This window comes from Eschrichtius robustus, chromosome X (assembly GCF_028021215.1).
Source record: "Eschrichtius robustus isolate mEscRob2 chromosome X, mEscRob2.pri, whole genome shotgun sequence".
In the NCBI taxonomy this organism is placed as follows: Eukaryota; Metazoa; Chordata; class Mammalia; order Artiodactyla; family Eschrichtiidae; genus Eschrichtius; species Eschrichtius robustus.
The window spans coordinates 36,537,568-36,554,431 of record NC_090845.1 but is presented as its reverse complement, the minus strand read 5'-3'; the positions used below and the strand labels follow the sequence as shown (position 1 = coordinate 36,554,431).

Sequence of the window (16,864 nt, the reverse complement as noted above, 5' to 3'; positions counted from 1 at the left end):
CTGAAGCATAGGTATTTTCCTGAGTGGTGGTAGTAAGGGGTGGATCTGGACTTGCCTGTCCTGGACATTGACCACCATTTTCATATGAACAAACTGGGCTTAGAGGAGTTATGGTACTTTCCCAAGATCACACAGAGAGCCAGAATATTAACCTGATTTCCAAAGCCTATGTTCTAGAGCCAACCAGTACTCTGTATTGCCTTCAGGCTACAAAAATGTATTGAGCACGTATTTAGGGTATTTGTCAGGTACCCTTCTAGGTATAATGAAGGACATTACAGACGAGATCAATGCTCTTATGAAGGAGTTTTCATTATAGGGAGGGGACAGGCAAGAAACAAAAAAGAAAATATCAAGGAGTGATAAATGTCATTAGAAAATAAAAAACAGGATAAAGGAGGCTGGGGAACCATTTAAGAGAGGGTGGCCAGGGAAGATCTTGTTAAAGAATGACATTTAAGTTGAGATCTGAATGACAAGGAGAAAATAGAAAGGTCAAACACTGGGATAAGAACATGTTCCAGGAAAATATTTTAAGCTTTTTTATGGGTTCCTGGGATCACATCTCAGGTTTGGTTTTGTTTTTAATGGTCACTGCATATGTCAAATTTATTTTCAAATATTAAATCTTAGAAAGTCAGTTAGGAATGGAGTTGCCAGATTTAGTTAGACACATACATACATATATACATACATAAATAAATAAATAGGCATTTCAGATAAACAACAATTTTTCTTAAACTATAAATATGTTCCAAATATTGCATGGGACACATCTATACTAAACAATTATTTATTGTTTATTTGAAACTCCAATTTAGCTGGGTATCCTGTATTTTATCTGGCACCCCTAACTTGGAGAGAAGAGACGATAAAATACTATGAACTACGTTCGCAATAGTGTTGTGTATCTAAGGGCCATCACGATAGCAGTGCTTTGAAGTGGCAGATTTTTTGCAGGATCCCTTTAGGTTACTTCAGCTCCACAGTAAAATTTGTAGACAGAGGAAGAAACCCACCTGACTCTTCATGAGTCCTACAGCCTTAGTAATTATTGAAAAATACAAAATACAAAAGGTAGCTTTGTGAGAAGGAGAGGGTGCATGTCCGTGTGTGTGTGCGTGCGTGTGTGTGTGTGTGTGTGTGTGTTTTAAACAAAGAGATCAAAAGGCCTGTGCCCTATGGAGAGAATGATGTGATTACTGGAGTGTTCTGAACAGCACTGCTGGAAATCACCCAGCATGAAGGCCTTAAAAAGCTACTGTGAGTGCTGAAAGAGTACACTTTTGCTTTAAAAATGTTATATGCTTTTAGAACAAGCCCTTCACCTTACTTAGTTATTACATTAGTCATTATGGGCACCTCAGAACTTGAGGATAGATTGTATCTTTCCTTCCTTCTTCTATCCTGATTGTAAATGAAATTGTGTGTGTGGAAATCATTCTCTAGACAGTAGTGCTATCCAATAGGACTTTCTGCCATGATGGAAATGTTCTATGTCTGTGCTGTCCAATACAAATAGTGTAGACACCAGCCATATGTGGCTTTTGAGCACTTAAAATGTGGTTAGTATGTCTGAGGAATTGAATCTTGTATTTTATTATCTTTTAATTAGCTTAAGTCTAAATTTAGGGACTACCCTGGCGGTCCAGTGGTTAAGACTCCACGCTTCCACTGCAGGGGGCGCCGGTTCGATCCCTGGTCAGGGAACCAAGATCACACATGCTGCACGGCACAGCCAAAAAAAAAAAAAAAAAAAATTAAATAGCCACATGCGCCTAGTGGCTACTGTATTGGATAGGGAAATTCTAGAGGAAAACAAGTATCGTGCCTTTAGAACATCCCAGAAGACACTATCACAGCAATGCTGAGCCTAAATGCCATTCTAAATAAGCTGTCTAAGAATAATTTCTTTGCCTATGAAATAGGAATTTAGACTAGCCAATCTGTAAGGTCTCATCCTTCTTGAAAATGCCATGCTTCTATGAATTGTACAGGCTATGTGGGGACTGCACAGTATTCATTTTTTTATCTCCAGTGCCTGCCAGAGGGCCTGGCACACAGTAGATGCTCAGTGTATGATTGCTGAAATGAACTTAATTCAATGGGACTGCCAAATCATCTGGCTCAGAGACATAAAGGGGACAGGATGTGTGTCACCACCCCCCTTCCAGAATCCATGTCAGGTCTCACTAGTCAGTTATGCCACTCTTTCCTTCCAAGACCACAGGCAGGCTTAGAACCTTCTGAACATAGGACTCTAAGTAGCCTGTTAATGAGATTGAGGACCTAAGATTAAAAATCATTTGCCATCTATATGGCTTGATCTGCTTATTTTATATGTGAGGAAACTGGGACCCAGAGAGATAACACTTATCCAAGATGACACAGCTGACAGTTGTGACATCAAAGACAGTTATAGAATTCAAGTCTCCTCACTCCCAGTCGAGTATTCTTTCTATTTTAGATTCTCTACTTTAATTTTAATATGACTCTGCCTCTTGTTTTCTTTAAAATATATTTTCCCATTAGGAAAAGGAAGATGGGAGATGGAGAGATGGTGGTAGGACTTAGATGGTGGAAAATAGGTGGGCATAAGATTTCACTGTGTGTATGTATAATATATACACCCTTGTAAACATTTCAACTATGTGAATGCATTAAGTACTTAATTTTTTAAGTAAATTCAATTGAAAGGTGTGCATAATAAGCTCTTTAAAAATTCAGATGTGCAGAGAATCTTCGTAAATGATATTTTAGAAAGCTTACTTTTAGTTTCCCCCTCTGAATTTCGACAAAGGACCTATTTTAACAGATTTGGGTTGAAAAAAATTAATCTTTGTAACTTCAGTCATCTTCTGGTAAAGAATAGAGCCTGAGGAAAATTCTTTGCTATGTTTCTTCCTGAGGTATATGGTTGGAGAGCTCACATTTCCTTTTTCGTCATCTGGATCTTTGCTCCTCAAAGTGTGGTCCACAGGACAGCAGCATCTGCATTACCTGGTTGCTTGTTAGAAATGCTGAATCTTGGGCCCCATCTCAGACCAAATCCAAATCTGCACTTTAACAAGATCCCTAGGTGATTCAAATGGACATTAAAGCTTCAGAGGCACTGGTCTAAATGACATGACAATTGCCATTTTGGCCAAAGTTAGTGTCCTGAGGTGGCAAGCTGGAAGGTACAGTAAAAAAAAAACAAAAAACCTCCCTCTTGTTAGATATGACAAATTTAGGCCTGATACACAACTTTTCATTGCAAAGGGAGTCATGATTGTCTTCCAGTCAGCTATAGTAGAGCTCAAATCTCTGCTGGTCACTGCATTAGATCAACAATGAAGATGATAATGGTGATGATAATTATAATAACAATATTTACAGTGCATTAGATAACATATTAAAAGTTTTACATGCATTATTTAATGCTCACAATAACCCTATCTATATCCATTTATAGATTACATAAATAATTAGCAGATAGTCCTTTCCAGCTTGTTTTTATCAACTCCGTATACTGAAAGCTATAAACTACATTTCCCAGACTCCCTTGTAGCTGGGGTGCAGGCATGCCACTCAGCTGCATCTTGCAGCCATAAGTGAACAACATGCAGTGGAAGCCACCTCTGGGAGATTGGATCTTCTGGTTCATATGCAGGTGGGGGAAACTATAATGGACTATCTGGCATTTAGTTTCCAGGGCATTAGGTACCAGGCTATGGGTGGCTGTGTCAGTGGTGTTTTGGTTACAAAAGAACCACAGTGTTGCTGGGCAATTTTCCTGCCTGTGTTGTTTCTGAATATGTGGTATACAAGAATGATTCGCTGCACCCTCTTTCCCCAGAGATTTTGGGAGGTGCCTAATGTCTTTTAACAAATTCCTTTTTATTTCTCTACCTGAAGGGGACTCTATTGTTTGCCAGTAAGACCCTGGCTGGTATAGTAATTGAGATCAGTTAAATCACTAAAAGCTAAAAGATGGTGGTACTAAATTATGGCACTGGAGTATTCCATTTTCCAGAAAAGACAGTGGTGTTTGGGATATTATAAAGCAGAGATGTGAGGTTAATATTTCCTAGAATAGTGGTGATGAAGATGAAACTAGTGGCATTTTGTTAAAGGGACTAATAATTTTTAAGATTAGTCTTGCTGCAATTTTGGAAATGTTCTATACCTAAAAACAAACGTGTCTGTGGGGCTAAAGCCAGTAGAGAACCAAAACAATTATCTAGGCAAGGAATGAAAGGAAGAAAGAGAGGAGAAAGGAAATAAGATTTCTTTGAATGCCCACTTTGTGCCAGGCACTGAATTAGGGGCTTCTGTAAGTATTAACAAGGGGATTTTAAAATTATTGTGTAAGAATTATACAACTTATCATGGTTGGCAGGCAATGGTGGCTGGTGCTCACACTGATCGAGAACAGTAAGTATTTTGACCAAAATAGATATATTTCGATGGGGGTCAGTTTTACTCCATTGAAAATACACTATAAATGCTTTAAGCAGTAATAATCTATTATGAACTTGCTGAAAAAAAAGTAGATGCCATCTGAGCAAGTAATGTATGTGGGTAATCCCAGCTGCTTATTATTTACCAAAAGGCATGAATGGCCAAGTAGGGGCCACACAGAGAATTCCCTATCCTCCAGTCCCCATTTCTTGCTTACCATGATTGTCCACTTTCTGTTTTCGGCCTCTGGGAATACAAGTGATCGTGGAGAATAAAACACTTCATCGTCCACTTCTTCTGGCTTTCTGGGCAAGCAGTGTAAAAATGTCCAGTCAGAAGCAGCAACTTTAGCCGTCTAAAGAAGAGATGGGGTTAAGACTGTGTTTTGACTCTTGTATGTGGCTATCACATTTGTCTTCTTCACAGTCAGAGTCTCTGACTCTGACCCGGGGTCAAAGGTCAATGCAAAGGGAGAGATAAAGGGGCAGAGTGAGGGTTTAAGCTCAAGGCACCCAGCGGAAATGTGTATGGTACTTTCAACTTATGGAACTTTCTAGTCATTTTTTTTGATTTGGGGGATCACCACTCCAAATTAAACCACTAACTCAGTTTTCTGGTACTCTTGTCTAGTGAGATAATGGACACTTCAGTAAAGAACTCTACTAGGGTAATATGTGGCTGATAGCAAAAGTCACCAGTTATACCCCAATGTATTTTAAAGGTTGCCTTTACGTGATAGTGTTATATTTTTAGCTTATCTCCAAATTATGGTCTTTAGCACTTGAAGCATACTTCGTTACTAGTTAAAACAATTTTGAAAAAAAGCTCTGAGTTAGGAGTGCATTAAACAGGATGACGGGCACTATGCAGTAAGTGGTTCATTCTTCATGCAAATGTCCTATTAAGTTTAATTTTCTCTAACAGTTAATTCCTGAAAATTACATTTTCCCATCCATTTTCATCGTTCACTTACAGATTCAAAACTACATTCCCTCATAAATTATTACCTCAAAATTACTGCCTTTGTACTAAATTGTTTTTGTTTTTGTTAAAAAATACAATAGAAAATAGGCAAAGGATAATATGATAGAATATGAAAGAATATTATAGTTTATAGGAAAAGATATGGAAATGACCAATAAACATGAAAAGATGTTTAACTTCATTAGTAATCAGAGAAATACAAATTTTAAAAAGCATGAGATACAGATTTTTAAAAATTAAAAATGTAAATTGCAGCTAAGAACGGAGAGAGTGTGGAGGGAGTATAAATTGTCAATCCTGGGCTTCCCTGGTGGCGCAGTGGTTGAGAATCTGCCTGCCACTGCAGGGGACACGGGTTCGAGCCCTGGTCTGGGAAAGATCCCACATGCCGCGGAGCAACTGGGCCCGTGAGCCACAGTTACTGAGCCTGCGCGTCTGGAGCCTGTGCTCCGCAACAAGAGAAGCCGCGCTAGTGAGAGGCCCGCGCACCGCGATGAAGAGTGGCCCCCGCTCGCCGCAACTGGAGAAAGCCCTCGCACAGAAACGAAGACTCAACACAGTCATAAATAAATAAATAAATAAATGAATGAATAAATGAATGAATGAACGAACGAACGAACGAACGAAAGTGAATTTCTTTAAAAAAAAAATTGTCAATCCTTTTTGGATGGGCAGCATTTCTCATATTTTCAAAAGTATATACCACTTCACCCAGAAATGCTTCTCCCTAGAAGAATTCTATTCTCTAGTAACACCTGCACAAGGAAATATATATGAAATGATCTTCATTGCAGCATTGTTTGTAATTGGGATAATTGGAAATAGCCTAATTTTTCAACAGGAAACATTTTAGGTAAAGTATGTTCCACTCATACTTTGGAATTCTATGCAGCCATTAAAAAGAATGAAAAATATCTGAATGAATGGACAAGAAAATCTAAGATTTGTTAGGTGGAAAAAATAAGTCACAATAATATGTCTAATCTACCATTTATGATAAATCATTAGGGGTGGAGGTGTGTGTGTGTGTGTGTGTGTAGGACTATGTAAATACACAGAAAAGGTCTGCAAAGAGACACAAAGGGCAAAGAATTCTGATGCCTCCACCATGGTGAGAGGGAAAAGCTTGCTCCTCTCTTCTGCCTGGGTTTCAATTCCTTCATTCCAGACAAAAGTGTCTTTCCAAAGGACAGAGCTAATCTTCAGGAGGAGAGAAATCACTGGGGGATACAGTCAGCGAGTCCTTTATAGGGAATGAAGGGACAGTCTGTTCTCCCCAAAGTGAATGAGTGATTAGATGCTTCTGGCCTTTATGAATGGAATTAATGAACCTTCAGAGAGGCATCAGTTTGTACCTTCATTGTAACCTGGTAACCCTGGAAAGCCTGGAGCCGCTTTTTCTTCTCCTCTTCTTGCCCCATACTTATCCAAGTGTCTGTAATTAATGCATTGCCTCCACGAGCCGCTTCCAATGGATCATTCATCAGTGACAGCTTGGTACCGTTCTGGCATACACGAGCAAGCCGGTTAAAGAACTTCACGGGACAGGGAAAGACAATTACACCTTTACATATAACGAGCATACCTCCTTGGCATACTGCTCTGCCAACTTGGTTATGCTGGGATCAGGCTCATAACCCTGCAGGGGGAAGAATGAACGGTTATTTAGGTAGTTTTCTTATAAATGCCTTCTTATACATGCATTCTTTTCCTTTCAACAATATCCCTGCTCTCCTTCCTGCTTTTGCTCTAAGTTGTAGCTCAACCATGTTCAGTAGAATATGATGTTGACATCTAGAATTTCAAACCTTAATGGTGCTTTTGGGAATTTAAAAAGGTAATCAATTGCCCCATTTGTCTTTTATTATCTTTGACCTCTTTCGTCATAAAGACAAATGGGGTGTGGTACTTTCCAGCTCTTGGTAGCACCTCTTCTTGTCCTCTAATAGTTTAAGAGGATTATATACATAATTCTACAACTTAATGCATTTTTGTTGCAGAGTCTCTCCACTAGCTGTTTTTTTTTTAGTGCTTTTTTTTTTTTTTTGTCTGAAATGCTTTTTCCCACCCACGCCACGTGGATAATGCTTTCGGGTCTCAGCTCAAATGTTTCCTCCTCAGAGAAACCTTCCCTCACCATGTGAGCTAAATACTCAGAGCCCACATGCACACATCTTACTCTTGTGCGCTCACCGGCCAGGGTTCTGTGTGCAGGGAGCTTGCTTTGAAATGGCCTTTACACAGCAAGTATACTGTTTTTGTTGAAATATATTCGTTTGGGTTGGTTTGGTGAGGGCAGGGTTGGGACTTGGGTGAGGCAAGCGCTCACTGTCAGTCGTGCAAACAAATTTTGCACCCTAGGTACCTCGCTTGCTCACTCTGGTCTGAACCCTAGGTGGGGGGCGACACTGTGGGAACAGCTAAAGTCCCCCAAGCTAATCCAGACCCCACAGGTAACCCCTCTGCCTCCATCCTCACCCTCCAATCTGCTCTATACGCAGCAGAAAGAATTGTTTTCTCCGAAGCCTTCAATGTTTACTACTTGTTTCTTAAGTCGAAGCCGATTAAGAGTATCAAGGCTCCCCGCCGACATCTCCTGCTTCTGTCTCTTTTAATTTTGCTCAACATCTTGCTGCAGGAAAGCCAATCTCATTGTCATCCTTGTACACGTCTTGCCCTTTTCTGCCATCACAGCCTTTCACCCTTGCACATCTCCCCCTTTGTCCCCTTCTGGGCGTCTTCACTGGAACATGTCAACTCCTCCTTTATCAAAACTCTAGGCCAGCCTCACCTCTGGACCCTCCATGTGGAAGGCTTGTCAGTCCAAACACCATAATTATTCTCATCATCTTCCATCCTTCTTGTTTTTCTGAATTCTTAGAATTTATTTTTGACTCGGTTTTATAAGTTCTCAGTAGGACATTGCGATGGGTGCTGTGATGTGTCACCCAGATCCCCCTTCATGAATAAAAGACTTACTGTCCCAGCTGCTGCGTGTGAGCCGGAAGATGGCTTTCAGCTGTCAGCCCTCTTCGGGCACTGCCTCAGCTGCAGAGAAGCCGACTCACCCAGGGTCACGTACCCTTCCAAGGCCACCTGCATCCAGTGACTGATTGACAGGAGGGCATAAAAACCTGACTCCATCCTCCCAACTTGGGACAGCCCTAAATGGCCATCTCAGATCTAGAATTCTCCATAAGGTCAGCTGAGGTTGCTCTTGGGCCTGCATCGCAGTTCGGTTTCTCCCTCAGCCCACTCCTGCTTCCTTCCCCTCCCTTCTCAAGGGCACGCTGTCATAAACATCCTGCACATCCTGCATGCCAAACTCTCAGAATCTGCTTCCCAGGAAACTCAACCCACAACAGGCATGTTCAGATTTATTCATTTGAAATTGTGTTTATTTGCACATAATTATCTATAATAGTTCCTTCTCTCATTAAAAAATTCTTGAGGAAAGAAACTATCAGATGACGATGATACCTGCAGATATTTTAGCAGCTTTATCATCCTCAAATAGCCATAAATTCTGGAGCTTTGTTTACTGAGATTTGGGGAAGGTATTTAATTTAGTAAGGCTTGCTAATTTAGTAACTAATGTTGTGACCATTCATACTGGTAAACATAAATGCAGAGGCTTGGCTATTACCCCATGTGCCTCCTGCCCTGAAAATTTAGCTTTCCCTTTGGAAAGCAGGTTTTATACTCCCTAAGTATAATCATTCTTAGAGAAGGAATCAATAAGCACTTAGAGAACCAACAGAGAGGTTTGGAAATTAGAAAATCACCCAACCTTGCATGCGCTGGGCCATGACTGAGAATACAAAGAGGAATTCTTTACTCACAGCTCAGCTTTCAATACTAAATCACTCATTGGCTTTTACATAAATCTTAAAACCAGACGAAGAAGGTGATTAACAGACCCAGTTCAGTCTAAATATTCACTTAGAACAATGTTAAAATCATTACCATCAATAGTTTATGGAACAATTTTACAATCAAGGACAAAATTATGTTTTCTTGAGCATGTAAGTTATTCTTGGTTGAAGAATGGGGAAATAGATTAACTATGGCCTTGGAAACTTTTCAGTGCTTCTTAAGTTTACACTAAGTCTCCTAGCTTTATCTTTAAAGGAAATAGGTCTACTTATAAATTGATGGAACAACTTCTATACTTCAGACTTCCCAGAATACTTTTTAAAACTGTTACTCCCACCAAAATTTAACCAGGTTTTAGTACTCTTTATCATTTAAATGAGTTTCTGCATAAGAATAATACTGAAATTACTCTGTAATATTGGGATTTTTTCCTTTGATGTTAATAAAACATCTTTGACATGCAATAAAATGTTTAAGTCATGTATTTCTCCAACAGAATAAAACCTTTCCAAAAACACCTTATAGCAGGGAACAACTATTGTTAATGTATGTTTTATCTGTAAAACCCAAATGCAGTAATAGTTTGCATTAATATAGAGCCCTTCTTCAAGCTAGATTTGTAGTGAGAGTATGCTAACTCTTGCCATAAAATGAAGAACTACCTTATTCACATGTCAGATCCGACCCTTTATTCCAGCTCATGCTGAATGAAAGAGGATTATCTGTTGTAAGGGTTAGCTCTCTGCATCCCCAAAGTTTACTATAATAGGGTGGCTTCCAATATATGCTGCTGCCTATGCCTGACATTTCTTCTATGGCAAGTGTATTAGGTAGAATAGTGTCCTCCAAAAATTCCTTCCCCACCAGAACCTCAGAATGTGACCTTTTTTAGAAGTAGGGTTTTTGCAGATGTAATTAGTTAAAAGGAGGTCATACTGGATTAGGGTTGGCCTAAATTTAATATGACTGCTATCCTCATAATAAGAACATTTGGACAAGAAACACGGACATAAAGGGAAGAAGATGGAGGCAGAGATTGGAGTGATGCCACCACAAGCCAAGGAGTGCCTGGGGTGACCAGAAGTAGGAAGAGACAAGGACGGATCCTCCCCTAGAGGCTTTGGAGGGGGTGTGGCCTTGCCAGCACCTTGACTTTGGACTTCTAGTCTCCAGAGCTGTGGGATAATACATTTCTGTTGTTTTAAGCCACCCAGTTTGTAGGAATTTGTTATGGCAGTCCTGGGAAACTAAGGCAGCAGGGTGCATTGACTCAAACTGGTTCAGCAAGAACACTAGGGAAAAGTGTTTTGTTTTGTCTTATTTGTTTTATTTGGTTTTGGCAGGATGCAGCAATGCTGGTGCTCTACCCAGATGCCCTCAGAGGACCCCGTTTTACATCTTTTGCCCCCCTCCCCATTTCAGTGTGCTTTTTTAAATTTAATTTTATTTTATTTTATTTTATTTTATTTTATTTATTTATTTATTTATTTATTTATTTATGGCCGTATTGGGTCTTCGTTTCTGTGCGAGGGCTTTCTCTAGTTGCGGCAAGTGGGGGACACTCTTCATCGCGGTGTGCGGGCCTCTGATTATCGCGGCCTCTCTTGTTGCGGAGCACAGGCTCCAGACGTGCAGGCTCAGTAATTGTGGCTCATGGGCCCAGTTGCTCTGCGGCATGTGGGATCCTCCCAGACCAGGGCTCGAACCCTCATCCCCTGCATTGGCAGGCAGACTCTCAACCACTGTGCCACCAGGGAAGCCCCTCAGTGTGCTTTTAACACCTAACAGTCACAGCTCTTCTTCAGAAGATGGCCCTCTGGCCACCGACTACTTTTCCTGCCAAACGTCCCAGGGGATTCACCACCCTACCTCCCACGCTGCCCTTGGCCAATGACTGGTTCCAAGGATAAAAGCCCATCTTCCTTGCCTTGGGTTGGGACAACTCTGGGGTATAACCTACACTCCAGAGCTCACTTGTTGGATCAGGCTGAAACCCCCTTCTGTGGGACAGTGCCTGACATGGCACTTGGGTGACCAAATCACCCTAGCTTGCCTGGGACCCTCCCAGTTTTAGCACTGATAGTCCCATGTCCCCAGAAAGCCCTGGGTCCCTCTTAAGAAGCAGAAGCAAGGAGGAATTTTTAGGCCTCACATATTCACCTCTGAATGTCTTAGCTTATCAGAATGAACCACAGCAGCAACTACTGAGATAACAGCAAACACATGCTCGGTCAGAAACACTGGTGGACAATTTTGTGAATCATCATCCCTTAATGAGAAGATCAGTTCTATCTTTTACTTCGTTTCTGAAATGGCTTCTATTTAGGGGAGCTTTCCCTTCAAAAGACTCCTGATAGGAAGTTGTAACTAATGAGAAACATCATGGTGAAAAGAATTCAGTAGAGAGGGGGTATGTAAAAGGTTCGGTGGAGATCCTTCAGAACTGATTTGTGTATGAGTCTCTTGTAGAATTAGTTTTTATCCTCTAAAAGGCCTACTTATTTTGTATGAGGCTGGGAGTATCTTTTTGTTTTAAATTTTATTGAAGTATAGTTGATTTACAATGTTGTGTTAATTTCAGCTGTACAGCAAAGTGACTCAGTTATACATATATAGATACATTCCTTTTCATATTCTTTTCCCTTATAGTTTATCACAGGATATTGAATATAGTTCCCTGTGCTATACAGTAGGACCTTGTTGTTTATCCATCCTATATATAATAGTTTGCATCTGTTAATCCCAAACTCGAGGCTGGGAGTATCTTAACATAGGGCTTCTCCTAGGGGGATCTGCACTTTTTTATTTTGGTGTATTTATTTACGGACTTAATATGTAGGTAGAACATTTACATGTTAAGAAATTCAAACCACAGAAAAGGATATACTGTGGAAATAAAGTCTCCCTCCTACCTCTATCCTTGAATCTCCCAGTTTCACTTCTCACAGACAACAATTATTACCAGTTTCTCGTGTATCAAAAGGGTTACTTTGGACCTATAAAAGAAGTCACGCTTCCCATACATCCTGTGAGAGATTAATAGCAGGGTAGGAAGTAAGTGGGGGTAGCTTCACAGCCAGGACTCAGATTTAAAAGGCTGAAGGGCCCCTGGATTTGAGTTTTGAAACACTAAGCTGGTGTACATGCCATTGCTGTGTCCTTCACATTAGAGTGAATTTTTTTTTTTTTTTTTTTTTTTTTTTTACCAAATCGTAGTACTCAAAAAATGACAGCATCTTCCCCATGCCTTTTGGGATTTCTACGCTGTCTGGATTTCATTACTTTCTTCAGCCTTTGTGGTAGCAATGCACAAGAATGCCAGTCATCATAATGGCTGGTTTCAGGGTACTCAAAGGGATAATTCAGACATGCTTTTAACACAGACTTACAGGGTGAAAGGCATCAGGCAAGACTATCTCTTTTTGTAGAGATGGGAAATTGGAAACTCAAGAGGCCGGGTATCTATAATAGTAGGGCTAGTAACATAACCTAAATTTTGTGGCCTCACCTGTCCTCTCTTTGAATGGAAGAGAGGTTTGTTTTTCACTAGGTAATTGCATCTGGGAATGATTTCAAAGGGGGTTAGTTTCAAGGCAGAAAGTTTCCCTACCTTTGGAGTAGCCACCTGAAGGTGCATCCCGAATTTCGCTGCACTCATCATGATGGAGTGCAGGATGTTATTCCCATCCCCAATCCAGCTGAGGGTAAGGCCTTTCAGAGAGCCGTAGTGTTCCTGAAAGGCAAGAGGTGGAGGAGATTACATCTGGGAGGAAATCCACTTATGTGAAACAATTATTAGGGTTACAATAAAAGAAACAGTCTACATCTCAATTTTAAATGGTTTCTTGGAAAGAATAAGCTACTAATTTTTTTTTTGCATTATACAGAGCAATTCAATAACATGAAGGTACAATCACAAAAGAATAGCAATATGTCCCAATATCTTAAGCCAAGATATCATATGAACTCATATGGAGACTCATTTTCATATATTTCAAATCTGAATCTTTGTTGTATTTATTCTTTCATTCAACAAATTGAGAACCATCAATGTCCAGACACTGTCCTTGGCCCTGGAGATATAACAATGAACAAAGGAGACAAAAATCACTGCCCTTATGAATCTTACACTTGTTGGTATAAGAAAGGGGAAATACAATGCACCTAGAACAGTGTAGCATGGTAGTTGAGTAAGTTCCTGTTTATATAAAGTTTAAAAACCATTAATACATTTGGTTTTTTATAGATACTGACATGTACAGTTAAAGTATTAAAACATGCTTGGAAATTATAAATACAAACACCAGGATAAAAATTTCTTTGCGAGGTTGGAGGAAATGGGATCAGGAAGAGTTACACAGTGGACTTCAACTCTATCTGTAATATTTTATTTAAAAACAACAAAAAATTCTAAAGTAAGATTTGACAAAACTGTGTAATGGGCACATGGATATTTGTTTTACTTTCCTTGAAGTGTCTGTAGGTTTCGTATATTTTATACATTTATATATTTATAAAGATAAGATTTTTAAAAGAGAAAGGCTAACTAATTTGAAGATCACAGAACTACTGGGTGGCTAAGCTTAGATGTAAATCCAGGTTCATCTGATTTAGATTCCACGCCCTTAATAAGCTGCTATTTATTCATTCAGCTCCTACTTTGAGAATTTCCTTGATGAAGGCATTGCACCAGGTCCTGCAGGGGACAATATGATGAATAGAACATTTCACTATCCCTGATGAATGTATAAGCTAGTAATGATAAAGCCCCAAGGGGAAGCATTAAATTATCTGACGTATATGTAAAGCCACAACTACAAACAGCCTCTTGGTATCTAACATCGTTGTGTCATCCTCTCTGCATTAATCTTACCTTCATCACCAAAGAGTTTCATTTTGAGTTTAACCTCACATGTACATGTGTGTAGCTTATTCAAATGAGGAGGAAGATAGACCTACCTATCCAGTTTGCCCTGTCTCCCCAGAATAGTCCATAGACGCAGAAACCATGGTTGTTAGGATTCCCAGTGGCAAGACTGTGTAGATTGGCTGCAGCAAACCCAATGGGATGAATCTTTCAAAGTTATTCAAGTTTTTAATTTGAAGGGACATGGCTAAATTTGAGCCTCAGTTCTATAAATTCTGCATGCTCTTAACTCCAGTCTTAAGCAATTTATTAAAATGATAGAAAATGGCCTCCTTCTCAGAAAGTCATTTAGTAATTGACCATTTTGAATGTTCAAAGCACACTCCCCCAGTCTTCACTGCCAAGTCACAGAGCCTGATGTATATGGATTACATAATGATTTTTCTATTTTCTGTGCTCCAGCATTCCCTATTCATCCACTGTGTTAAATATGGCACCAGAAAAGCAAAGGTTTGAGAACAGAAGTATCTGTAATCTGTTTTTAGCAATGCCCTGTCTTCCTTGGATATCTAGTTGTACACATATGCTATAATTCTTTGCCAAGATATTATTTGAAAACAAAACACCAGTACCACAATTTAAATGCTTCCGTTTAGAGCTAGTTAGGAATTATTGATTTTGCTCTTGTGTGAGGCAAAGAAATAAGCCAACCTGGAGAGTGAGGTAATCAGCCAGGATCTGGATAGGATGGTACAAATCTGACAGCCCATTGATGATTGGGATGGATGCTTCTTTAGCCAGGATGTCCAGATCTGATTGTTTATACACTCGCGCCAACACTGCATCTGTCATGCTAGACAACACACTGTGACAAACCAAGAAAAAATCATCTAAGTTGATTATGCTTAATAATTCCTTCTGAATATAGGGTCTTAGTAATAAGAAATGCTAATACATTAGAATTTTTACTGTTAAAACTACCTATCAACATGACGGATTTAGAAGCTAATAATAAACATGTAATCATTCCAGAAGCCAGATGTTGTTCCACTGATGTCTTAGCCAATGACCGTTGATTTTACTATTTTTTACGGAGATAAGAAACCAATTGTGAGCCTAGCAGTTGTGATAATGAATTATAATTGATATGTGGCAGTTGGTAAAGTTAAAAGAGACAAGACCAAAAACAAGATATACAGAGAAAAATTAATGAACTGGATTGTAGCATTTTGTGAGGGGGACATCATCCCACAAATATACACTTTCACTATAAAATTGAAGGTAGCAGTGTGGCAGCCAAAGAGGTGCACACAAAGATTGTTTTGCAAGAGAGAACCTTCTGGAAGGAGTGCTATTAGCTGACAGCCCCCAGCTGCTGTACCTTTGGAGTCTGCTGCAGCATTCCTACTGAGGCCACACCCTCCCCAGGCTGTTCCCACCAAGGACGGAGCACGGGAGGGCCCCAGAGCTGGGCCATTCTGCCTGACACGGGACGTCTCTGATGGGCAGCAAAGATGGATATAACTATTCTCATCTTATAGCTGAAGGACCTGAGACACAAAGAAGTTTAGTAACTTGCCCCAGATCACACAGCTAAGTAAGTTGGAGGAGCTCATATTCAAACCAAAGTCAGTTTAAACTCAAAAGACCATGTTCTTACCATTACAACACATTGCTTCAAATTTGCAGATGATAAAAACCTGGAATGAGAAACTGGGATCCAGATTTTAAGCTCTCTCTACGTGTCAGAGTGATAGTGGTCCCTCAGCTAAAGCTTCAGCCTTACAAAAATAACAGGGATGGCCTTTTGTTTAAAATCTTGGTTTCTTCTTATTTAAAGGGAAACCCCACAGCAGAGGCTTCTAACCATTTTAGTTTTAAGGAACTCTTTTTAATGGCAAAAAAAAAAATTGGAAAGCCTCCCATAATAGTAGTTATATTAAATATATAAAGTCATTATTATAAGGTATCCAGTTAGCCTTTGTAATTTTGGTTCTATAAATTACTAGCTGTGTGACCTTGGACATGTTATTTAATTTCTCTGTGACTTAGTTGCTTCATCTGTAAAACCATAATAACAATATCTATCCCATTGCGTTATTGTGAGGATTCATGAGATAACCTATATAAGATGCATAGTATGATGCCTTGTTCATAGTAAAAGATCAAAAAGTAATAGATGATATTACCATGTCAAAAGAAAATGTATAAAAACTAGAGCTAGTATTTAGTAAGGATTTCATAGATTTGTATTTTAATCATCATATATTTGGAAAATTAGTCCTTCTTATATGTCTGAGGCATATTATTTACTCAGTCTGTAGAAAACTGTTGCTCTTTATAAAATTCAACGACCGCTAAAAAAATTCCTTGCTCCCAGGGATTAGAGAATCAAAGATTGAAAACCATATTCCTGTAACAATATTTTCTAGACTCAGGTTTTTTTCAAATTTTCACAGATTTCTCATACCCATAGTTTCCAGATTTTCAGATTTCATGGATCAGCAAAATTTCTAAAAACATATGGAGATCAACATATGATTCCCAGCTTTTTGTTTAGAAGATTAAGGGCATGAGAAACAAGCAAATAAACACATATAGTATGTTAATATCTTCATTTAGTAAGAGAGGAAATTTTAACAACAAAAAAGGTGTGAATGACCTAATCTCAAAAATGATCCTTGAATTAATTTA

At 39.4% G+C, this 16,864-nt stretch overlaps 1 protein-coding gene and 1 long non-coding RNA gene across 2 annotated transcripts in view; one reads left to right on the top strand and one right to left on the bottom strand.

Moving 5' to 3' along the window:
• OTC (ornithine transcarbamylase) overlaps positions 1-16,864 on the bottom strand; it is a 57,511-nt gene that overhangs the window by 2,632 nt on the left and 38,015 nt on the right. Inside the window, exons 5-9 of the mRNA XM_068532766.1 lie at positions 14,882-15,035; positions 12,914-13,036; positions 7,013-7,066; positions 6,783-6,932; positions 4,661-4,798 (exon numbers count right to left, since the gene is read on the bottom strand). Coding sequence (XP_068388867.1) covers positions 4,661-4,798; positions 6,783-6,932; positions 7,013-7,066; positions 12,914-13,036; positions 14,882-15,035 — 619 coding nt within the window. The remainder of the gene's footprint in view (positions 1-4,660; positions 4,799-6,782; positions 6,933-7,012; positions 7,067-12,913; positions 13,037-14,881; positions 15,036-16,864) is intronic.
• The window catches only part of LOC137756512 (uncharacterized), a 173,739-nt gene that overhangs the window by 140,005 nt on the left and 16,870 nt on the right, over positions 1-16,864 (top strand). The window lies entirely within an intron of this gene.